Source organism: Acanthaster planci, linkage group LG09 (assembly GCF_054643075.1).
Source record: "Acanthaster planci isolate LZ-2023a linkage group LG09, COTS_SCS, whole genome shotgun sequence".
NCBI classification, from domain to species: Eukaryota; Metazoa; Echinodermata; class Asteroidea; order Valvatida; family Acanthasteridae; genus Acanthaster; species Acanthaster planci.
In genome coordinates this window covers 7,879,663-7,906,175 of record NC_141785.1, presented here as the reverse complement: position 1 = coordinate 7,906,175, position 26,513 = coordinate 7,879,663, and the positions used below count along the sequence as shown (strand labels likewise).

The 26,513-nt window shown below is 40.9% G+C and overlaps 1 protein-coding gene across 4 annotated transcripts in view; it reads left to right on the top strand.

Annotated features, from left to right (window-relative positions):
- The first annotated feature begins 1,370 nt into the window (after positions 1-1,370).
- LOC110986281 (uncharacterized) overlaps positions 1,371-26,513 on the top strand; it is a 191,933-nt gene continuing 166,790 nt past the window's right edge. For all 4 annotated transcript variants that reach the window (XM_087141348.1, XM_087141349.1, XM_087141350.1 and 1 more), the window contains exon 1: positions 1,371-1,812. In XM_087141348.1, coding sequence (XP_086997474.1) covers positions 1,525-1,812 — 288 coding nt within the window. In that variant the 5' untranslated portion in view covers positions 1,371-1,524. The remainder of the gene's footprint in view (positions 1,813-26,513) is intronic.

The window sequence follows — 26,513 nt, the reverse complement described above, 5'->3', positions numbered from 1 at the left end:
CGTTGCTGAGCCTCATTTTGTGTTCAAGCTAGTTTTGATAATACAAGTATGACTATTCATGAACATCGTTCGTGAGAAAAAAAGAATGAGTCGGTGAGTAAGTCAAACTGAACTGTCGTCACGTCACCCCATGATCACACCGCACGGTAGGCCTAATATTCCGGGTGGTGTTACACGACTAAATTGACTGTTCGTGAATTAGGTGGTTGCATTTTGTGTGGTGATGGATGGGATGTTCCACTAAGTTATGAAGTGGTACGGAGTCACCAAATGAAATTATTCTTTTCATCCAAGGAAAACGCATTCATTACTCTTTTGCGCAACACCGCAGTAGGCCCCGAATAGAACGTTCCATTTACTGCGCATCATGGATTAGAACATGTCCCGTTGTTTTTTTGATGCGTTTTATAATTCGTTTCGATTTTTTTCTCTCATCAGGGTCTAGCCTATGGTCCATTCATTCATGACGATGCAAAACGTCTTGTCTTAGTTGACCCATGCACTTCCAAGGTCAAGGTCGGGTCTTGTCTGGACCGCTTCTCTATGTCACGGGTCCACTGAACGAAACTGGGATTTTTCTTTCGTTATTTCCGATAATCTTCTGCTGTCTTCCAACCCTTCAGTTGGCTGTATACCAATTTTTTTCTGTTCACTGTTACCTACATGAATCTTGTAAATAAATTCCAGAGTTTAAAACATATTTTTCTTCTTTGATTCACCACAAGTTTCTCTGAATAAACTTGATGTATTTGACAATACGTAGGTCTACTAAAATCACCAAGATGCTCCGTCATCTATGACATCACAGTGTTGTAAATTACCACTGTCGGAAGTAGCCAGGAAAACTGGCATAATTTCCCGGCCGACAGAGTACTGATGACAAGGCAGTTTACACAGTTTGCAGAACAGCTTTTATCTATCTGATCGTTTTCGTTGTTTAACAAAAAATTCCGTACCTATTTTAATGAATAGTAATGACCGTCTAAAGAACGTTTTTGATTAATTTTTACTTAACAAGAAGGTCTAAAAATTTCGATTTTTCTCCAGTTTTGTAAAAAATTGAATAACATGTCGAAAGATACTCGCGAAAAGTTAAAAGTAAAGACGTGATCGCTGAGGAAACTCTCATTACAGTGTGCTTACAAAGGAGGATAAGGGTATACTTAAAGGTCGTTACCTGATGAAGTAAGAAAGCTCATAATGAACTACTTTCTTGGCGGAAGCGCAGACGAAAATTCTATCGCTGTTGAAAGGGCGCCCCCATGCATCTATCGCGGTCATATCTGCACAGGAAAAAAATAGTCGGCTGGTACCCGGCTTCTCCATGCAAAATGGAACTTAAGTGGGACACCAACTCATGAAAGGGAAGGAGTGTTTTCCTATTGGAATCTGCTGTTGAGTTTAGACCCCAAAACACTGCGAAATCTGCCAGATTTTCAACCATTTTGGCGTCCCGAATTCCCGGAATTCCCCCACAGGAGGCGTGGGTGATTCTCAGGGCTTCCACACAGCACGGACTCGGGCATGGAGAACGAGCAGAAGAAGCGCTCGCAGCGGAATCGCCGGCGCGAACGGGCGCAGGAGCTGAAGCAGAGACAACAAATGCAAATGCTCCAGAACGGGGAGAATAAATCGCAGGATAATGGGGGCAGTGGGGATGACGACGACGATGGACCCCCACCCCCTCGGGGGCCTAGGGAGAGGACAAGGCATCGGCCCAAGAAGAGAAAGAGCTCACGGTCTAGCTCCAATGACGAGGATATAATTGATGGCTTTGCAATTTCCAGCTTCCCGACACTGGATGCGATGGAGGTAGGCCTAGGCCTTGCTAAGTCCCCTCACTAATTTTGTTCACATTGTCCTAAACTTTACACCAGATTTAGGGACGAAAACCATTGCGCTTGGTCTGTAACCCCAGCTAAACCGAATGGTCAGTGCCCTAAAGATATTGGGGTTCATTACAATTAGCGCCGTGTTCCTATAATAATGCCGTTAAAGGAAACAAAGTCCACTTTTCAAACCAACTGACTTTCAGACCTTGAAGATCCGTTCCTTAATCCCTGTAACCCTAGTTTAGGTGAATTTGGCAACATTTAAGCAAGAAAACCAGAATTTTTTAATCCGAGTTCGGGGAAAGACGACTGCATGATGGCATTTTGTTTCACATCTGGTTACCAGATCCAGCCATTGTGGATTTACTAAATTGTACAAAAAACTTCATCCAGGTCAAGGCACCAGACTACATTCACAAACTCGTCTTCGTTCTCAGCTCTTCGTTGTGTCATTTACGCTACCGTTTTACCCAATAATTTCCCTCAAAAACCAAAGCCGAGCCCTCTTTTCTTTCGAATATGAAAGAGGACATCACCGCCAACTTGTCTAGGTAAGTTTTTTCGAAAAGTTAGACTTTGTTTCCTTATTATAGGAACAGGGTGCTAAAGGTAATGAACATCAAGATATTGAACCATTTTCATGTTTTGGCCATTAGGCCTCCTTTGTAACCTACGGCATACCAACCAGCACAGAGTTGCGTGTTGCACTGCGGCCTACATTGTGTTGTAAGTAAACTCCAGCATGTCGAGTGGAAACACGTAATATAACAGGCTGTATTTCCTGATTTTGTGACCGTATTTTTCATAGTGGCTTAAGTTACAGAAGCTCTAACATGATTTGCAGATTTTGTAGTTACGGACGGCAGTGTTCAATATGTGCCTATACATTAGATATTGTGCCAATCTGTGTCAGGTTTCAGATTGCATTAGCAATTTTCGCCTTCTTAGTGGTACGGTACATATTACTCATTCAGTATACACTACTTTGAATCCCTCTTGGCAATTTTGAATTGTTTTCGTTCATTTCTTTACATTATTATTTGAAACTAATCCTACGCTTACTTTTTTGAAGTGAAACAAGGTCATAGATATCCATTTGTTACTGACTGTTCTGAGGGAAGAGTTCCATATGCGGACACTCATTTTTCCTTACAGTGGCATGTCAGCCATCAGGAAGTGAGCATGTCCTAAAGAGGTCAAATTTATATGGGAAAATTTCAAAGCATTTACTTAGAAATGCTTTCAAAAATTTAGTCTAGTAGAGTTTGTTTGTCAAGTGATGTCTGTGCATGGAACTCTTTCCAGCAATAATTTTTTCATCCATAAAGTGCAAATTTCATACAGTTATGTTCGCATGCATTGTATAATGAAGACATTAAACTATAATGTGGTTGAGCCGCAGGCATACAAATGTGCCTCAGGCAGCCGCCAAACGACCCACATCTGTAGAGAGGAGACAATGAGAAGCAGTTCCTCTTTAGAGTTGGGAGGAAGACCCCAGAAGAATGGTCTGGATAAAACCCACAGAATTAATTAGGGACTGAAAACCCAATCCACATGTACACTAAACTGGGAATCAAAACAGCTGAAAAGAGAGGAAAGAAGCACTATACCTGCCAGATTACCGACAGTTTCACTAAATCAATTTGAAAACCTCAAATATCCCACTTAAAGAACTAAAAATAACTAGCTAACTACTCGTACATGTAGCTACAAATACACCTGTTTCATATGACATTTGGAAAGAAATGAGTAGGCTTATTGATGGAATTCCTGTGGTTTGAAAGTGCCAGATTACGCATTGTCTGGTTGGTGTAATTTTTAAACTTACTGACTGAAGTTTGACATTAAATTCTTCCCACAGTTAAAAAAAAAAGGGCAAAAAGGAAACAGTCATTTTAAACATTAAATTCCATTTCCAGTAGTTAATTTGAAATCAATTTCAAGTTCACTTTGTTCATTCATTGATGTTGATACTGGTTTGTTATCCTTTGGACTACATTTTAATGATATCAGAGATACAGTAGTGCTGAATGCATTGACCTTTGCTGCCTTCATTATCTAGTCGACCATTGCATCTATTGGTAATTTCTGTTTCAATAAATCTATTATACTGAGAGCTGAAACGTGCACAAAGAGAAATCAATTGCAGATCCTCAATCACAAATCAAATAAACAGGAGTGGGAAAATTGGTTGGGGGTCAGTTGTGTTCTTTGACAACTGTAAAGACCATCTGCAGATCATTAGGCGTACTCATCTGTGAATAGTTCTGTGTTTTTGTTAGAATTAGCAAAGAAATGAGGGTTATGATTTAGATTGGAAGGTGAATTTGTGATTTAATGTATATGAACTGATTCATCATTTGTTTGGTTTGGCATTGTGTATGAAAGCATCAGTCAGACTCATGAATCGGTACATGTGTACATACATGTACATGTATGCACAGGGGAATTGTGCTTAAGTAGTTATGCATGAGCGACTTCGCTAACTCTGGTTTACGATATTTGTTCATAATGTAATTAGTTTACCATTGAGGCTTATGTGTACTTTGTGCGACAGGATGAGGGGGGGTGTTTCCTGATGGGTGAGGTTTATTTGACGGCAGGTTTGATGCTCATGTATTGTCTGATTTAGTGGACAAAATGTGGGTGTAATTGACTCATTTGTAGATTTCAATTCATCTGTCCAGAAAAAGAAAAACGGAAAAAAATTAGCCTTGCAAAGGTCCTGACATGTTCAACTTTGTTTCACCACTCTGCAGTAATGGGGAGTTGAGGAAAATCGGCAAGGCGTAAAATGTGTATTTCATCATCTCTTAAAATCCATGTTGCTGTGATTTGTTTATTTGACTCGTCTGTTCACCGTTGTCTGTGTTATTGGGGCTTGATTCATTGCTACCGTTTGGCTGAATTGGGCATTGGACCAATTTCTTCGTCAAACTCCCAAAAGATTTATTGGTTAGCAATTACTGGTATAGCCAGAACATTTCAGAAATATGTGCATATTAACTCCCCTATCCCTGCCTGTTTTGTTGCCCTCGAGAATTCTCAAAAAATTAAAATTCAGCATTGATCAGCGAGCAGGTGGCACATTTTTTGAGCACCCACTCACGCTATCAAAGGACACACTTCCATAGCTGGCTCTACCTTCCTCGAACCAGCAAAATCCTCACAAATAACCGGACGTTTGATTTTGTTCAAAAAGATCTGCAAGGGGCAAGGGGTAACTCTGCACAGTCATTCGTCTTGTTTTCAGGTTAGCGGGAGTGTTTAGTGTTAAACCCCAGGGTAACCATCTCTGGAGTATCCCCTCCCCCCAGGCAAATTGTCAGACAGCTGCCCCTGCTGCTGCAATGCGAGCCCACCCTTGGGCAACCTCAACTTGGTCGTGACACTGAATATTTGATTCGTGGATTGGAATCCACATTGGCTCAATTAACCGTTGCATTCACAGACGCCAATTCCCCATATTGTGGGCTTGAACGAGAGCATGCGGTTTGAACATACATGTAGATTGTGGAAAGAACTACAACGTGCAGAGTAGGCCATCAGACTAAATCAGGTGTGAGATTTGTCAGGATTTTCTTGATTTTAGGATTTTTTTATACTGATTTTCCTGGTTTTGGGAAATTTGCAGATCCCTCCAAAATCTGGAAGATCCCAAGTTTACCATTAAAATGTGGTCATGTACAAAAGTTTATATAGAACACAGTAATGGGTATACATACAGTGTAATATGTAAGGAGTGCCTTTAGGCAAACACAAATGTATTGCAGACCCTATGCTGCTAGTGAAGGCCCTCAAAGCCACCGATCAGTTTTGTAGATATTTCGTATCTCACCCCTGATTGGACCAAATGCCCCCGTCTCAACAGAGACTCTAACCCACCTGTATTAGCCAAGGAGATACCATTACTGCAGCAGCACCACGCTCACGCGTGCTTTCATACTTTTTGAGGCAGGCTCACATCGTGACCAGTCCACAGCACTCGGTGGAAGAGGTATACCGCCTGTGCATGAGCATGGTTCCAACGCAGTGATGGCTGTTAATTCTTCAACAGACTAGTCTTTACCCCTCCATACTCAATTTATCAAGTGCGCGTTTTCTACCGTGCAATGGCCTATTCTAATGTATTCATCATGTGCTCTCAAACTATTACATATAAAGCGGCGGAGTCTTTCAGACGCGCACCTTAAAAAACGCCGCTTGAATTCAATTTGGGTGTAACCGCTACGCTGAAGCAGTGTCTTCTTATACTCAATCCAATTTGTGTTGCTGTGGGTGCGAACGGTCTGCTAAACCTCTTCAGAGGGAGGGTCCCGTGCTAAACCAGACACAGTTTAACGTCCTAACATCTGCTGAAATGTGAAGTCAGCTGAACCCAACAGGATGCCGGCAGCTAGTATAAGCATGGGTTGTAGCTCTATGGTATAAGAAAGCTCTTGTTCAGCACCAGCAAACTCCAATCTTGATGGATTCACCAGTATCAATATTGGTTGAATTTTTTTCTGCCTGCAAGATCATTAAATTAAAAAAAGGTGTCCACTCTATGCATTGGTAAGGAAAAGTAGCTTGCCAAAACTGATGCATATTTTTTGGTACATGTTTGTCTTTATTATAATGGCTTCCTTTGCCTGAGTTTGCATTTTCTGTATTTTGTCTGGGGAACAGTTTACATCCATATCACTATTTGTATATATATATCACTGGAATAGGTCAAGGGAAAAACCACAGCCAATCATGTTAATGGAGTCACGATTTCTCAAATTACTCAACGCCCTCAGTTTCACTGAAATTAGATTCATTCTCTTGAACAACAGAGGAAATGGAACCTATTTCCTATTTTTTTTCCTCCACGTATGGTATTGCTTAGGCCTTTCCATCTTTCAGCATGGTTTGTTGTATATGTGCTCAACATTCAAATTGGTCAACTAAAAAAAACTGTTGGTGTACTTTTCTGTCTGAAACAAGCTTACATCTAGTCTGATTGGAACCTGGCCATAAAAAGGTAATCCTTGTTCATTTTAATACACAGAGGATTTATTACCCTTCAAACGATGGGTTGAAATTTATTGCAGTATTGTTGAGCTAAACAAGATTGCTCTATGATTGGCCTGACTGTTTCAAAATCTTGTTCTTTGGGGGGAGGACATCATACACAGGTGCTTTGCACCACGTGTGTCTAGTTTGTCTGTCCTCAGAGTCAGCCCAACATCAACGTGAATGCCATGGATTGTAGTGGCTTGGCTGCCATAACCTGCCCCCCCTGCAATTTGTCACATAAAGCAACAGGGGTAGTTTACAAACCTTGTCCTGACACTTGGTATTCTGTGTAACAGTGTAGGGATTTAACCTTGGTCAGTGACAGAGTTGACCGTAGAGGTCAACTCTGTCCCTGGTGTGGATGATTTGGATGTCAGCGTCTCTAATGGAAGTATCCTGGTTCTTCCAATGATCCATTTTGGTTCATTACCTCATAGGTGTCAACAAGCTACATGCTAATCTTCCGCACTGAAAATAGTGCTTTGCCCAAAGGTATTTTTATTCATTGTGGTGACAAATGATGTACATGTACATGTTCATGTATGTACTCAGCAGTGCAGAACTTCAAGCCTGCTATGGCTAACCTTAGCATCCCAGCGCTGTTTCACATTTAAGAGTGAATGCAAACATGAACAGAATATCTCCAACTTCCTGGCAAATATTTGCGCTGCAAATTCACTGAAGTCAAATAAATGCCCAATTGCCGGAGTGCCACTGATTGGGCCACGGGCCTTTCTTGATGTCAAATCAGCTTCAAGTCAAATGGGCTTCACATTCAGGAGAAGTTTGCCTAGAAGTCAATTGGCCCCTCATCCAGGACGAAAAAGGAAACTGCTAAAAATTCGAACATCTGCCTGTACAGTGTACACAATAGAGGTACAGTAGCTTTAGAAAAAGAGGGTTTTGACAAAGACAAATTAATGTTGAGCAAGTGTAGTGAAGAATTTGGTGAGGGTGGCATTTTTTAAGTAGATTTGAAAAAATATTAACAGTGAAGAAATAGTCACCTTTTTCACGAAGAGACAGATATCTCTCTGCTGAGTAAAAATAAGCTTTTGAGAATACACTATCATGTTTGAAGTCGGACACTTTCTTTAAACAGAGAATTTGTATCGATCAAATGCAATGGTTGATTCAATACATTGAACGATGCCATGTCTGAACAAACAGTTTTTTTTCTCTTAAATTAATGTAATCTCTGTGGAGTATACATTTCACCCCCTCCAGAAAACCAAAAAATGCATTTCGTTTGAATTTTGCCCCATGGAGATCATTGTGATTCAGCTGATTCCGACAGATTTGGTCAAAAAAATTTCACCACGGTGTGGGCATGAGAAAGGGCAGTTAGTTTGGCAAAAAAAACCCCAAAAAAACCAAACCAAAAAAATCCCCCGAAAAACCAGATTTACAAAGGTGGTGGTATTTGGGCCAAATTCGCCCCTTCGTGAAAATGGTGATGAAATAAGAATTGAATCGTGAGAGTGTTATTTCAAGTTGAAAGTGCCCTGCGATGCACTGATAACAGATACATGTACTCTGTGTGTCATCCTTAAGGGGCCAAAGATAACTGGAAGAGTTGAAGAATAAGATAAGGTTACCTTAATGCCACTGCTTAATGTCGGGCCTTGGGTGCATCTTGAGTACATGTATGTCATTCAAGGGGGGGTGGTTGGTTTCAAGTGACTTGTCATTTGTTGTGTTACTGCTCAGGTGGTAAGGCCAGTAAAGTTCACTGCATACATGTATGTCACAGTAGGCGAGTGTCATTGAAATGTGAAACTGCATGTATTGATGGGTAATAAATAGGTGGTGGTGTTTTTTTTTTGTTTTTTTTTTGCAGCATGCGTGTACTTTGGCATTTGGGTTACGTGGGCTGTGTCACTTGTTATTTCATAGTATAGATTTAGACTGAAAAATCTTCAGGCACGTCTGACTCAGTTACATTGTTCATAAAGCATGTGTGCTGGTGTACTTAAGCCGTAAGTCTTGAGCTAAACTGCTTTTCTTGTGGGTTAATGGGCAATTGGACCAACTATTGAAGAGATGTGGCCCTTAAAATTCTGCCTGGTAGAAATCACAGGAAGTGGTCTGTTGGCCTGGCCAATAAAGGCAAAGACCAATGGGGCAGCCTGGCCCATTCTAGAATTGGATTATTGCAACGCTTGTGAGGGCTTATATAGAAGCCCCTGGCTTCTTTTTTTTTTTACGGAGGGGGGGTGCGCTATTGTCCGAGTCACCATAGAGTCACCATCAATCTTTTTTTCTTTTCATTCCTGAGATGGTTGGGCCTGTACCTTTATTCAGCTTTTTTGTGTGGTATACCTGTGTGTGGTGTACACCTTTCTTTGAGTGTGAGAGGGGTGTATACAAGCCAAGTTGCCAAGGCAGTGTAGACCTGAAGGGTTGGCATTCCGGTAAAGTGCATCGCACATTAGTCATCCTGGCAAGCTTCCTCTAATCAAGTTTGTCAAAAACGTGAAGGGGGAGGGGTGGGGGGTTTCTCTTACGTTTGCCACCACTGAGTAAGAAACCACATCAGCATTTTACCCAAGAGAACAAATTGTCATTTTGGGGGGCTCCTTCTGTGGCTTGAATCAACTGTGCTTGTGCTTTTTGTCAATTTCGATATATGTGAGAAGAGATTTAATAATCAGTTAGTGTGACTTGACCCTTACTGTATCAATTATCAATTGATCTTATTAATATCAAAGTACTTGGAATGTTTGTGATTGGAATGTTGTAACTAAATATCCACATTCCACTGGGTATTAAGTAAATTGTTTTCTCAAGCAAGAAGACATTATCGTCTCTGCTCACCTGACCCACCCAGAAAATAATTGAGAACCCTTTTTATTTTCATTTGAAAGTTTGATTTCACAAAACAAAGGATAATAACCCTAGAACCTATTTTTAAAATGTGCATCACCCTGTATCTAAGAAAAAACAATTGTAAACTGGTCAGCTGTAAAGCAGTCACATACAAATTAATTCATCTCAATATTCTTGGCTAAAAAGATTTAGAGTATTTAAGAAAGGATTTCAGCTTCCTAGCAACTGTAATTTTTCAGTGTAGTGGGAAACGCAACATTTTCATGGATTGGTCTCACAACGAAGAGTACAATGTGGGAATTCCCTGATTTAATAGGTCTACCAACTGAAGTGTGTTTAAGTTTGATTGGATAGGGATGATTCATAAAGACAACAGAAAATATGATTCACAAACACCACAAAATAAAGATAAGCAAACTAAAGCTCTTGTCAGGGATATTCCCCCCAAAAGACACCACCAATGTATATATTTCCATTGTGATTGGCTTAAAAGGCAAAAGAATGATGAGTTACGAACACCCCCCAAGAATGTGTAATAAAAAAATGATTACCCAAAATGCCGCAAGAGGTGCATTTAGAAGTAAAGACATACATACATGTATATGACTCTCAAAAATATACAATGCAAGAACTTGCCAGAAGAACTAAATTTGTGCAACAGACAGATTTTTTAGAACACCACCCACTCCCTTTCCATACATGTGCATTTCAAGATGTATTTGAAAAGTTGTATGAAAAATGCAGTACAATGGACATGTTCAAAGTACATGTGTAATGGGGTGACAAGTGTTAGTTTGATTAACTAGTTAGCTGGAGAACACAATCCTGTCCGTTTACTATATGTATGCATAATACTGTACATTGTAATACTTTGTAATACATTCTGAAATGCTTTGTAATGTTTTGTATGCAAGTAGATGTTAGGTAGGGCTTTGTTACTACATGCTCGTTCAATTGATAGGTATGTTCCTTTAATTTTTTGAGTTGCATGTATCGTTAATGATGCTGACCTTGGACAATTGAGATCAAACTGACACACAGTAGGTTTTTTAAACAAGAGGTTATGACATGTCCACAATCTCTGATATTGCACTCACTCTGCGTGTGCTTAACTTCCTCTTATTGTAAAGAGCTCTGCAATTACTCCAAGAGAGATAAAGAGGAAAAACTGAACAGTTAGCCTATAGGTTTTCAGCAGGCAGTAAATAATGACCGGTAAATTGAGTGGTGTGTCCAGGAATATAATAGACATGCCCAAGGCCAGTTGTTGACCAGTGAATTGTCTGTTGAGGGGATATAAGGCTCGTTATGACAATGCCAACGTTAATCAAATGGCGTGTTTGCACTGGTCTTGCAGTGGGTGTTGATTCAGGTCTTGTCGGCCTGCACTTTTCATATGAAAAATACATAACGCCCGTCCCCCAGGATGCTGGTCATTTCTCAATTGGTCTGGAATGATTAGCCAATCAAGCTCAGCTATGGCGACATTGGTTTCGAATGAGAAAGTTGCGCACTATATTTAGAAACTGTGATGCTGAGTTTTCAGCCCTGGTTGGTCATATAACCTGCTGATCTTCAATCTGCATGTAAATTTAACTCTTTCATTTTAGAGGACTCTTTGTGTTATGAATTGTATTGGTGCACGCAAGTCACAGCATGTCCTCTGGTGCTAACCGGTTAATTTGGAAGCTGAATGCACCAAAGACAACTCTGGAAAGTTCGTTACATTCGCCCATCACCAAGTCTCAGTTAACAGTTTGCTCAGCTCAATGATGTTTTGTTGGTTTGAACATGAATATGAGGACGGTGTTAGTGACTGGTATAAAGTAGGACTAAAGAATGAATGAAGAGGACGGAGTGGACTCAAATTATTGATCATCCTCACATTCAGCTGAATTATTCACGACTTCATGTTATTAATTGTGATTGTTTCTGACACACATAGATGAGAATACTCACGTTTGAAGTTGAAAGGTAGAATGTTTCTTGAAAGCAAGTCTGCCACTCCAATTGGACTTTGGTAACTTGCTGTACAGTGTACCCTCCAAAGTGCACAGCATTATTGAAACAGTACACTGAAGTAAATTTATGGAGAGTTAGGTAAACACAAGCCAGAAGGTATTGGTACCTAATTTGTACAAGCCTGTGTGAAGTTGTTCTTGATCGTATAAATGATTTCAAGGAATGCAGTAAAATTGTTATTTCATAAATAAGGCCTATCAGAAACAGATATAATAAAGAGTTAAAAATGACAGATTTGGATATTATCAGGAACTGAGCTTCTGTCGTGAAAACTGGTTGTTCGACCTGTTTGTAAAGTGTGGCACAACCTAGCAGTCGTCAAAAATAGACTTGAGAAAAATGACACAGGGGTTGGGTCAGTGTTGATGTGAACAGAAGGCAACTTGGCAACAAGGCACCTTGTCATTTTACTTGAATCGTACTTGTAACATTAATCTTTGTTATTCATATGTGAGTGACTTTTGTTTGTGGTGAAAGTATGTGAGAAGTTGCTGGTGGTTTTTGATGTTCAGTGTAATTGACAGGTACTTTATTTTTCACTCCCACATTCAAGTTTGATTTATTGATACAGTTATGAGTTTCAGAAGTGGTCATGTTATTTTTAATTGCCTCAACCAACAAACTGCTGGTCCTGTTTATGTCTGTGTGTTAAGAGTGGATGTTGGTCATTGTAACTTGGCAGTGGTTAGAGAATACATTTTGCACTAACTGAAAGATGGACTTGAGTCTGGACTCGGATCTGGACTCAGATTCGACTCCAGACTCGAGTGTATTTTTAGTGAACTTGTGACTCGGCTCGGACGCGGACCGTTTTGTACTGAACTTGGCTTGGACTCGGCTAGTGGCTGACTTGGACTGCTCGCCAGACTTGAATCAAGTCTAGTCAAGAACTGTATTTAAACTTGAGAAATGTGTTAAAAAAAAACTGTCCTGCATCTGTTGTCAGCAAATTTTTGTTTAATTCTTTACCAAGAAACCTCTTTTATATACCCCTAACTTTGGTGTTGAATAATTGCAAGTACAGTCACCCAGGCTGTGCAGCGTAAACACATTCAGTGTTAAGCATTGACTTACTTATGGTCCTCTCCTTCATACTCTTTTTCATACAGACTAGGTTGATACATAATTTTCCTTGTTTGCTCCACGGATGACGTGTACACTCGTTTAAGAATTCTGTTTTCATTTCCGTGGTTGACGTATTAACGCGTCCCACTTGACTGGGTCAAAGGGCAGTTGCAAGGTTGAACAATTTACGGGTAAAAAACCTGCCTCCCAGCAGTTTCTTTGGGTAAGAATTTCCAATGTTAACTGGCTGTAGAACATTTTCATAATTTCTAAATGTAGGAAGCTCTCTGAACACTTGTTACACAAAGAGTTTGTTCATCATTTTTTGATCCCTGGACAATTGAAAACTTTTGAACAGCCCAGGACGGACAAAGTTTTTATGCACCAGTGTGTTCTGCTATTAAAACTTTTCACAGCTGGACTCGGACTTTGCTTTGACTTGACAATTCAGACTCGGACTTGAGCTAGACTTGGACAAAACTGGACTCGGACTTGGCTCGGACTCGGGCCTTCATGGACTCAGCTTGACTTGGACTTGTATTAGACGGACACACAAGTACATGTGCATCACTGCAGTGACTCGTAGGTGTTCATTCACGACCGAGTTCTAGATTTTTCACTGAAAAAAAACATGCACACACGTGCACGGAAATATCAACATACATGCATGTATGTTAATATTTCCGCGATAAAAAATGGGAAAAGTGCACGTGTCTTCATAGAAAAACAGATTGATCACAGAAAATGAAAATGTTGATTATTTTTGGATGCCAGGAAAATTGCGGGCACAAATTAGGGAAAAACCTGACGGTGTGTGTCGGGAAATTCGCCACAGAATCTCAGTCAGGCAGAGCTCCGCACCTGTTGCCCTTATAGTAAGCAACACTTCCCAAGTCAAATTACAATGTACCTTGCTTTGGCAAAGTCCCAAACAAAACCTTTTCTGACAGACCTGGCATGCTGGCAATCCACCATCATCGGCCAAACTCATAAAACCTTCATGAAGAGCACAAAAGCTGTCGGAGTTGAACAATCTCATTATGCCTTGCTCTCCCAACAAAAAATCTGTGACCCCTAAAATTCTGCAGTTTCAAAGTTGAAAAAGAAGCATGCTTTCTGTCACATCTGTCGTTAGTCATATCAGGTTATGCATAGCGATTGGCCTCGGACCTAGGGATTTGCTCACAAGCCACATTTCAATTCTGTAGAAATTCCCTCCCTGACCAGCTCCCTGTGCCCCCTAGAAAAAACAGAAGGGGGAAAAAAGGACCATTTCCAATTACCTGTTCAGAACTTGTTTGACATTTGTATTAGATTGTCCATGTGGATGAAACTTACACTTGAGCCCAGGCATGTGCAAAGCACAGCCCATGGTAAATTGAATGATTACTTGTGTGCTTGCATATATTACCTGCTTTTACATACATAGCAGTGTAGAGTTTTTTGTGCACATACAGTACTTGTAAGCCTCAGTGTTGAGTATGGCAGGTTTACGGTTGGGAACCTTTGATGATTTATGATTGTACTTTCCAATTTCACAAAGAACTGCATACTGTTCGTGAATGGGGAGTCAGGAATCCACATCAATACATTCCTTTCTTTTGCATTTTTTTATAATGGCAGTGGGATAGAAATGTTGTCATTTTTCAACAAACTGACCCTCCAGTGCGATCATTCATACAGCGTTAATATTCATCAGAGAGCATCCAGCCGAGTGCTGTCCATGCAGGAGCACGTCTGTTGTGTGGACAGGGGACTGACGACTGCTCGTGTTGTCGTGTCCCGTCCCGCCGCCGCTCCAGTTATTCAGTCTGCGGCTTGGTCTGTAGGCTTGGTCTGGAGGGACCATCGTATGTGTACATGTTGAAGGCATGTCGAAAGGGGCTTGCTTTGTCAGGTTAGATATTCCCCAGGGCACTGCAACAATGCCCTCTCCTCTCTTTTCTTTCTTCTTTGTCAAAATGGTACAAGGAATAGTTAAAGGGAGGGCTTGAATTTCACCAATTCTTCAAGTGTGCTGTGTCAAAAAAAAAAAAAATCAAATTTCGTACCATTTTAAGGTGGCTGTAACCTAGCGTGTACACTTTGATCTGATGGTTTCAGGGCATTGGACTGGTAGACTCCGTAGAATTTTTTTTTTTGCCAAATTGGAATTACACTTGTTTTTTTCGTTGGACATACTTCTCAGGCTACCCAGCTTTCCAAGTTCTACTGGTACTTTCCTGAAGGGGAGGGGTAGGATTAGTGCTAATCCCTTGGCCATTCTTGGCAGGGAACTTTCTGAACCCCCTGCCCCCACAGTCCTCAACCTTGGAAGAATCCAAGGGCGTGTGACTTTTACACATATATGTACATGTACTTCAACTTAATTAATGGGGCCGGGCACATGTACATGCAAGTTGCTTTTGTAGCAATAAAGCCGAGCCCTACACTCTCTTAAACTTTGTTCTTGTAAGGAATTTTGAAAAATCTTGAACAAAGGTTGATGTGTTTCTGTCGTGTACGTACTGGTACTAATTTCTTGTCATGTTTTGTAGATACCGGTACATGCACAAATGAGAAGACTGGATAGCGACTACAGGTACATACATGTACATGTAGTTGCAAAGGTCCTGTCTTAAATGGACACATACATGTACTTGTATGTGACTGAAGTTAGTGGTGTTGGGGATGAATTGAAACCTGGCCAAAATTTGCAGAATTTTCTGCTCTGAAACAATTTAATTAAGCAGACAAAAGAAAAGTTGGAAGGACCTCCCTTTGGGCAGACGAAAGCTCCCTGCAAAGTGCTGTTTCCGAGGGGAATGATTTTCAGGCATTGACAGACCACGAGGGGCACAGGTGTCCAGGGATGGGACGGACGTGATGACTGATGACTTAAGAGTGAGATTTGCCATTCCTGTTTTTATTAGAGCCCTTTGGTTTGGATGTTGGCTTAACTTGCTTGGGCTGACAGGAAGAGCATCATTGTAACTGCCAACCCACCCAACTCATTGCCAGGAGTCTAGTCGACGGATCGTTTGTGATCATCGCAATGTTGTTGTATCTTCAGATTAGTCCATGGCATCTTGTATTTCCAACGTGCCGGAAACAGGCCAAGTGAAAATTAATTAATCAGTTAGGGCAGACAAAGAAAAGTGCTCAGTGCATTGCATGAAATCAGCTGGTGTGAAATGCATACATGAAACATGGGCTGATGTACATGTACACAGCTAGACAAAAACTGTCTACAGTTTCAGTATGTGTGTGGATTGTGCTAAATATCGGACAAGAGGCCCATCCCTTGTGACACAAATTGCGAACAACAAAGTTTGCCACGCAAATTATGAATGCTTGTGGATTCAAGCAGTGGACAGATGCCCTGTAGTATACTTGCGTGTAGGGTTTCCCTTGCCTGTTCTAATGTGAGGCGGCCCACCGAAATGATCCTAGTGACCACCTCAGGCTTTTCTGTTGAATTTTAAATTGTCCAGAATGGCAAAGAAGGACATAGAGTACAAGATGGATTTATTTTAGAGGGGAAATTTGGAGTAACTGTACTGTTAGACTGTATAGAATTTATTATATGTAGGCCTTTTTAAAAACACCCATTTTTGTTTTAGGCATTGGAATTTTGGCAAAATTTTGTTTGACTACCTCAAACATATCAGCTCCCCAGGGCAAACCCTGTATGAGTGTGCCCCAAATCAGGTTGCTTCCAAACCAATCAAGGAACAGTTATTCCAAAAAGGAGCTCAATACAAAACCAGTTGTTAAAACTGGCAGTGTCTCTCCTCGTCAACTTCAAGAGCTCTTGATTGAGAATGTCCACAGCTGTGTGAAGAGTCAACAAGCCGTCTGAATGTATGCAGGCCTCTCAAGCTTTTTTTTTTAACCCGTCCGCAAAGTCAGGCAGCTATTCTCAATCCAGAGTTGTTGTCCGAGTCGCAGCTTCCCCCACATCCCAATTCAGGACGGCTTTGCTCTCCTGCGTGTTAAGTGAGAACAAGGAAAGGCTTGCCGACTGCCCCTGAATCCCCCGTTTCTTTAGTACCGTTTACCCGCTTTATCATGTACCACTGAATGCCACAACGGTTGGAGTTCTGTCGTTAAATTGTAAACCTCCCCCCCCCCCCATTTTGAAGTGCCTCTGCGGAGGGTGCACAGGTGAATTTGAGCTCTGGGCACAACAACTATCACGGGTGTAGTGGAAAAGCAGGGATTGTTTGTTTAGCTTGTGAATGGCCAGTGCAAACCCCCACTTTTGCCCTGGGACAATCTGGACAAATTGTTAGGGCTGCAGTTTGTATGCACAGTCTATGAGATTACTTCGCTGGGCTTCTGAGAAAGAAAAAAAAAGACCAACTCGCATGAATATGATACGTGTAACAGTCTGTTTGATACCTGACCTGTGCATGTCTTGAAGGTGAAAGTCTTGGAGAGAAAAGGAGTGTGTAATTTAAGGCTGAGTCTTATTCACATAATGGAGTACACAAATATTCCAATTTCATTCAGTCCGTTATTCCAGTGATGAGAATGCAGTGTAATACTGGTTGAAGGAGGTTTTGAAGCTCAGCAAACAATAGCAGTAACACCGGGATGCAACAAACTGCCCATCATGGTCTATGTAATTAACATGGCATCGTCACACGTTCATTGACTATTGCCAGTAGCAATGATGATTTAAAATGCCAGTCACAAAGTGAAAAGACAATTGTACAACTTGGCCAAAGTTTAGTCTTCCTTTTATTGAACTGCATTTATCACGGACTGGTTTGTTGTGAAAAAATTTCAAATATTTATCAGTTGATTGAATATTCAAGTATTAAGTTCAGCCCGTCAAGATTCAGTGTGTGCAAGGAGCAGTCCTGTTTTTCGAGTCTTCAAAGGTAACTTCGAATTGAATATGCCATTCTGCCAAATGAGGTCAGCATGACTCAGCAGTTCTGACAAGGACTAATTGGACGGACTGTTAGAACATTGCTCAAAAGAGTAATGACATTTTAGTTCCCATAAGAGGCCTAGGATCCTGTCACTGTTGGTGGACGGGATGTGAAAATGAAATGTCAGTGTTAAAAGTGTGACAAAGGTAACTGTGTGGTTATTTTCTGACTCGTTCGAGTTGTCGTGGATACTGTTTGGCTGATTATATATATCTATGGGATTGCTTTTGGCCATGTCAGGTTTTTCACACAGGTGGATAGATTTGTTTGAGGTTGGTATTGAACAGTTGTTGAGAGCTGTGCATGTGTAGCGTGTTTTTTATGCTCGTAGGAAGTATAACACTCTCGTTGCCCTTGAATGGTCAAAGAAACGTGTTCCTGTCCTAACATTACTGCAATCCAAAATTGATTCTTTATTTTTCGTCAGATCACGGAAAGAAAGATTGCAGCTTGATATAACCTGGCAAGAAGTGAAGGAAATCATGGCAGGGTAGCCTGTGACTTCCTTTAGTTTTTTGATCGGGAGCCTTTCATGTCTGACGTGTGGTGCACCTTTGTTTGCAAACTGGGCTCATGACTGTTCAGGACCAATTGGAGGCGTCGTATGGCAATGCTTGATTGAATTCAAGTCACCGACTCATCTGAGGAGACACCTTGTGCATTTTGTTGTGAAGTCACAGCATTTGAGAAGTCAAAGAGGCATCTAACTATAAAAGTGTGCAAGCGTGACATGGCTTCTAAGGCGGGACACAAGATTACCTCATAAACCACCTGTCATGATCACAATTTTCATTGTGACATTCTGAAACCAAATGCCAGACGATTTTGCTTTGCTTCCACACTTGCGAAGTGAAGGCGTGTTGGCATTTCTCTCTCGGCTTTCCAGAGCTCAACTGAATTATAGATCACCTACCATCCCCGAGGTTTGTTAACAGTTTCCTCCAAACGGAAGCCAGAAATCCACCTGCCCTTCCACTGACATGAATGATGAATCGAAAGAACCCCCCCTTTCCCCTGAACGCGTTGCTTGAAATTCTTTTTTCCCCACTCACAGGCAAGTTTTAAACTGCAAGGCATTTTCAGGCAGGCAGGTCTGTCCCTCATATGAAAAAAAAAACAAGGAAAAAATAGTAGGTGAGGAAATGTTCTTTTCAGCGCTGTAATGTGTTGCACGTGACTTGGATGACACTAATTAGGTGTTCAGGTAGTCAGGAACTTAACTTCTTGACACTCCCAAATGGCTGTGTATCTGACAAGGTTGTGTCTGCCTCAGTCAGTTACGACGCCTCACATGCAGATTTTGATATGGTTCTTCGGCATTGATTACGGCGGTAATTTAATTACCGGAAGCAACTGCGGCAATTACGAGAGTCGTGTCAACAGCAGTTGCTTGTTTCCAAGAATAGTTCAAAACTCCTTTTTTGTTTTTGCTGTCATAAGCGGATTTTACCTGCTTTTTTTAAAAAGTAAGACAGAAGAAAATCAACACGCTACATGCACATGAAGACAGTGTACCACTTTGTGTGTGGTGTTTACTGTGCACACATGGGAATCCAAATTGGAAAGATGAGACACGTCAAATTGGAACAATCATACATATACCAGAGCTGAATTTCTGAGAAAATATCAGCCAAAAATGGCTCACAGTTGACACACCATTTTATGTACTTTGTCTCTGAATGTGGCAAGGCACTAGCAGCTGGAAGACCTCGTGTTGACCATTACCGCAATGTTCATTTGTGACTGGGTCATTCCACGAAGTTCGGGCACAGTTTGTGACGGCATCCCTTGTTACATCAGTGAAAATAAACATCTTTTATCCTGCATGTGGATTCTAAATTGACATTGTTCTAAATCTTGCTAGGTTCTTGTAGTGGTGTGCTTCATCTTTGCCGAATAATAATGACTTAATCTGTTGTAATGTGAAAATAATGGGCCATAAAAGTTACCGATGTAAGAAGGGACGCCGTCACAAACTGTGCCCGAACTTCATGGAATGACCGGACTGACTACATCTGCTTTACCGGAATGAATGTGTGTTGATGAAATTGCATGAACGAAGTTGCCTGTTAAGATTGTAAATTAACTCTCCCTGCAGCGTCTTGAGTCTCTGAGGAGCTTCCTTTCCAGCTCAATTATTTTGGCACCTGGCTGGTGCTGTAATACTTTTCTTTGCTTTAGCTCTGCAACCCAGATTTGAGTCCCACTCGGGCCAACATGTGTGGCTTGGATGTACAGTCTCTACTCAATTGACCCTACTCAAAAGTCAGCCATATTGAATTGAAAGCATGGTTAACTTTTTTATTTTGGGAACCTAAGAAAAAAAAATGAAACTATTGAAAAAATTTCAAAACAGATTAATTTCATTTACGATGATAAATGATTTGAATAGTATGTGATTCATTATATCTTTTTTTAAGCAACATTAAAAAAAATTGAAAGTTAGGCCTCGACCCCAAAATAGTCTGGCACCATCTCATTTGACAGCCTTCATTGTATTAGATTGATTCAGGGAACATGATCAAAATGGATTCCTTGTGAATAAGGTCTGTTTCGTGGGCTTTCCCGAGGATGTCATTCCAGGGTTTCCCTCTCTAAAACTGCAGATATCTTCTCTGTTTTTGTCTCTCTTGGTCTCTGCAGACCTCTGGGCTACGGTGCCATACATGTAGATGTACTTTCAAGGAAACCTTGGTTTCTTCTCCAGAAAGAAAGAAAGCGGAGCCAAAAAATTGAATGTCATAAAATAAATCGCAAAAGACTTACAGTGCCTCTGTGGACGTGCCAAGAGAACTGGTCCATTTCAATTTACCTTTCAAATTTACATCCCTTGAAATAATTCACGCTTAACATGCCAGATTTGACCAGTTAAAATTCATTACAGCATTACCGTTTGAGACTACCAATTTTGCATGAACTTAACGCATGTTATGTGTAAGGGTGAGGCCTGCTTTAGTCGAAGCATCTCCCTGAAAGAAATTTCTCTGCCCGGAGGAGCCATGCTGTGCAGCACAGTGTGCCGTGACTCAGTGTTGAGAGGATATGTAATGATTCAATTTGAGACCATGTCTAGAGCTTGTTAATGCCGGTTCCTGCCAGTGATAGCTTGGGCTGAGGCGGGCGACTCTGACAGACAGGGAGTGAGGAGTGTTCCACAGCAAACGTGCAGCAGAGTCGGTGTACGTGTACATGTATACAGTGTCTTAGAGGCATCCTCGGACTAGTGACTGACGTGACCTGCTCCGGAAAAATCAACTTGGTCCTATCGTGGCAAAATTGACTTCCAGGGTAGACCTACATGCACGTAAATGAAATGGGCGTATGAAGTGATTAAAGCTACATTTATGATTTTAAAATCCCTTCTGGAGTATTTCACTTTTGGTTTTGAATGTCTCATTCTCCAAATTTCTCAGAAAAATTTCATTGAGAAAGCACAGTTTGAAAAATCCAAACCAAGAAAGGCACTACAAACTTTACCCTTTTCTTGTTCTTCATGGAAAACACAACGGGTACTTTCTGTTTAACATTGAAACTAAAACTATTCAACAACTAAACAAAAAGCAAAAAGAATGAATCCAGCTCAATGGCCGTATAGAGAACTCAAAAAAAAAAGAAAAAAAAAAAGGGGGAAAAAAAAAGTCTCAAATGCACCGTGGCATTTAAGACATTGAAGGGTTGGAACCAGTGAACCCCTGCCTGCTTTGCATGCATGAATTACACCTCAAGCAGCTTGCAAGCAGTACCGGGGAAAGTGTGCCACACTGACAGAGCATAGAGCCTTTTTTACACTGTACATGGTCGGTGTTGCAGTGGTTCTGGTGCATGAATTATGGATGTGAGCATTTCAGTGAAACAATTGTGCGTATAAAGCTGTTCAGTTGACAAGCCATTAGAGGCACTTTTAATATTTGATGGCATTTTAGGAAGTTTCATGTGTGCATTTTAAGTGACTGTTTCATATCTGTAAGGTATGCATTGTTTACATGATGTCACATCGCCACCCAGCATGTAATCGGCTAAAATGTAAAACATGAAATGTTCACAAAATAGGTACCAAATGAAATATAGACGCCCAACTTATAGTGTGAAGTACCGGTATACTTTGATGGTACTGTACTTTAAATCCAGATATGCCATCAGATTATCCATCAGTAATCCGCATGCCTCCTGTGAAATGTACACAACTCCCCACTCAACCTTGCACACTTGTCAGCGAACCCACTTGAAACTTGGGGCCCTGCCGGCCCTCAAATCAACAAATAACACCTAATCAAAATGCGATGTGCGAAACGTCTTGAATTGCAACCGGCCCGGCTCTCCACGGTCATTAATTTGGATAAGATCCAATATTTGCTTTGATGTGCTAATAATACACCCCCATCCAGTTTCGGTTCGTCGGCGGCGGTGGTGGCAGGGTTCTGAGCTCTGCGTGTTGTGGTGACAGTGGAAACATAAGTATGCTTGGGCTGGTTCAGCTGTTAGTTGACTGGTTCTGTAGATAATGTGATGAAGGATTGGGGTTTATTTCATTACATTTGAGCTTTGACTGTTTGGAGGAGGGGGCGGCAGAGGAAAACACTCTGAGAAAAAAACAAAACAAGGAGGACTTCTGAGGACAAATTCCGTCCAGCTGCCAAGTGAAACATTGTACTATGAGAACATTTTGGACAAGCAAAGAACTAAGCGGAGAGCCAGTTGGAGGCATTATGAACCATATTACTGTGTGACTTCTGGGCTGGTAAGCCAACTCTGCTTTGCATATGTACTTCTCTGTGGACCACACATCCAGTGTCTTGGCTTAAGAAGCTCCATGAAGCCTGCCCGTGGATGTAAAAACAGGCCACTGCACCCAATACCAAACTGGAAAAAAAAAAACCAAGTGAATGGCCCATTTTGCCCTTGCAAATTTTGCCGCAAAAAATAGTAGTGCCTCATCTGAAGAGCAGTTCTTGTGTATTTTATAAACAACAAAATCTCTGTAGATGTGAACCCCCCTCATAGCTGTCCACTGAAGACAGAGAGACTCCTTTTGGGATAGGATATCATATCTTTCCAGCGTTGTCATATGCAGTATCCCCAAATTGAGCCAGGCGAAATGGATGTTGGGGAAATTATTTTATGACATGTCACCGTCTACAGTGTTGATCCCAGCCCCTGCTTTTATCAGGGGATATGAATAGTTTGAATTCCATGGCTGAGGAAATCAGGAACTTTGTTGGACCGGCTGACATTTAGGCAAATCTAAATGGACAGACAAATATTTGTGACATGCTTCTCAAGTGAAGAAAAAAATCCTTGCCGTGGCATTAATGTGTGCATGTAGAGTCGGACAACCTCAATGGAGATGCTAATGAAGTTTGACTTAACTCGCCAGTCATTTCTTGCAGTGCAGTACAGAGAATATTGAAATGAGGAGCCACGGGCTCCTAGAATAAAAAGTTAGGCTCCAGGTAGATTTTTGCACGTACTGTACACAAATTTGCAAAATGTACAAGTTGTATGTACAAAATCTGACAAAACACACAGAAACATTATTCTGTCAACTATCTGCAGGACAGACAGGCTTTGGATTTTCTTCTTGTGGAATAAATAAAAATGGCAACCAATTATGTGCCAAAAAAAAAAAAGCTGACAGGAAAGACAACGCATGTTTGTTCTCTTACCTTTAAGTATTTCAGACCTGGGACTGGACCAGACCAAGGAAAGCTTTGGTTTCAAACTTCAAGAACATTTGGGACTGAAACAAGTTTATTGCTCTGGAATCGTGGTAGGCATAGACTGCTAGTGTATTGTGAACACACAAAATGTCTCAGCTCCCCAAACACACTCTATATAGCATGTGACCACCACCTAGGCAACTCTGGTACCTAGTACCTGTATGTGAGTGTACATGTATGTACCTATATGTAAGCAATATGTAACGTGGGTTCATGCTGTGTACATAGAGAAAGATCGTGTGATCACATGCTCGGTGCATGTAGAAGAAAACTGGGCAGCGGTCGTTTGTGAAATAATTAGGTCTGACAAGGTGGGCGACTAACAGGCACAAATCATGGTAACCATTGGTGATAAAAATTAAACATTGGGTCGCATATAATCAGTTTTAGACGCAAATGTGACTGTTTTGGTCGCACCGTACAGCTCTGATTTCTTGTAAACTTCCAAGCTCTTGCCATTTTGGACAATGGCTTGATGTTATATTGCTTTGCTTTACTCATGTGAAGATTACCATAAGTTTGAAAAAGCAGGCTTTTTTTTTCATGTGCGAGTTTAAATAAGTGTGTATTTTTCCTCCTATTGTAGAGAACGGGATTATAGTTGCAGAGGTGCCCGGGCATCGTTTGGATGTCCTATTCTTCAATTCGGATTTCTCATTTATCGTGTTCCGTAGAAGTATAAAAATTAAAGAACTTTGACCCTCTGTAATTCAGTGCATTGTTGACTTGGTTTTTATTTCATATCTGACCAAATCGGTGGACAGTTTATTTAGTGTGGCGCATAATCACAGTTGTACATGGTGGATGTAGATGTGTACATGTCTTCACTTGTATTCATTAGTGTCATTTCCATGTGCTGTACCTGTACATGAATGGTTAGTGCACATGGACGTGAGTGTGTATGCAGAGTACATGAAGGCCTATATCTGGTTTGTATGTACATTTTCCTGTTTGTGTGAAGCTGCTGCCTGTTTCTATGAAACTGTGCATGCATTTGCTCTCAACTTTCGCTGCGGCACACACATTTTGTTGTTATCAAGATGTGCTGCCCCCCCAATTCAGACTTCCCGTGAGAAAAGTGGTCAGACTTTTGTCGAAGTTTGATTCATTTAATGTGATTCAAATTCTGGCCAAAGTTCTGTCGTCTGATGGGTGGATTGTCGATCCCATGCCATTGAATTATTAGTTTCTAAGTTACAGCAGCACTTCAGAAACAAGTCCCATTACGCACAAATGGAATGTTCCATTCCTTAGTCACAAGATATTTCTGAACTCATAAGTAATGCAGGGATTTATTCAGATGACGCAGCAATTTCTTGTCAGGATCAATTCAGGCCCGAGGAAACTGCAAACATGCCCAGCTTTCCCTAATTTTATTAGAATAGAAAAACATTTAAGTCCGGGAATGCCCTTCTTTGTGTCTATCTGAATGTTTTTTCCTCAAATTGAAATAAATAGAATTCCTTTCTATGTAGAACTACATGAGTACTTGAAAATTGAAATTGTGACTTTGTGCACGGTACTTTTTTGTTGGAACACTTTTGTCGGTCATATATCTCAGCCTTTTCTTTTGACAAGTTCGTTTCCTTGCAAATGTCAAGATAACAGCTTGCTAAGTCTCCCCTAGATTTCAAAAAAATATGGGCACTTTCCCCAGCCTTTTATGGATTTCCATTTGTCTCATCCCCCCTCCCCCCAAAAAAACCAGTTGCTGCTGTCTTTTGAGGGAAGTTACCATGTAAAGCCTGCAGTGTTTGAATAAAGCTAATGGAGCCTTAAAATGTTTAAATGCAGTGGCTGGAAAATTGCACCCTGCTCTGGACTTCAGGTGTACTGATGTTAAAATCCACGGGTGGTCTTGAGTGGTGCTGTGTGCAATGAATGAGACCACAACTATGCCATTTTCCATTCCATTCTGGGGATTTTTTTGTTCGCTGTGTGTGTCTGAACCCACAAAATATGTGACCCAACCCTAACAAAATGAGGCTTAAGTTGTCAAAGCCACTTTTGAATTAGGCCAGTAACAATTACTGTTAAGATTTATATTTTCACCCAACCAGATTTGCATGGCCGGCCAGACATGTAACAAATATTTTAATTTGTTTTCTGGAAAGATGCCATTTCCTCCAATACCAATCGGGATTTGTTTTTTGACAAATTTCTCAAATTTTGACCAACTTGCGCTTAAACAGTGGACCGATTTTGACCCTTTGTAGTATTAGCTGCTGCATGGTACCCATATTATCACCATATCAATACCACACCAATTCGTCATGGCTCCTGACAAATCATAACATCTTCTTGCCCATCTGCGGATTTTCATGCTATGCATTGTTAATTGAACATTGAAACATCTGTCTGGTAATATGTATTTTATATTGTACATGTAGTGCCTTGTCCCACATATCAAACTTTTGCCCCTTGTTGAACCTGAAAAAGTATGATTCATGATATATTCCTTGGCTTTCTGATTTTTTTTTCAGTCCGAGTGATATACACCCAAGAATTAATTTTGACTGGCCTTAAAAGCCTCTAAAGAAAGCATGAACAGTGTACACTTTTTTTTCCTTAGCATCACGTCTATTTCCAGCCCATGCCTAAGGGAGTGATACACTGTGCATCAAAACCAAGAGCTAAGCTTTCCAATGTCAACTAAAAAGGGAAAAACTGGAGAAAATGGTCTCAAGATGCATGTTGTGGGATGGGCGCTACTCTGGCCGGGATTTACACTGACAGACATGGCTGTTGGTAAGAGACAGACTGCTGACTGATTTAATGTTGGTATTTTAGGCTTGAGATCTGAAGAGGAAAAAGAAAAGAATTGGGAACAAGGATTAGCAAGACCAGAGATATGCCTTTTTACCAGGAAATGGTTTTCTTTTGGAAACAGAAAGGCTGGCCCCTTTATCAGCTGGGTGTCAAGTTTCTAGGAATGTGATTTCTAGACGTCCGGATTTGACCTTAAAATTTTTGACATAAGGAAGTTTTTGATCAAACAATCAGGCAGGCAAGTAAGCAAACAAACAAGCAGATTAACAAACCAAAAAACAAACAAGCAGACACATAAACCAAGTGCAATATCC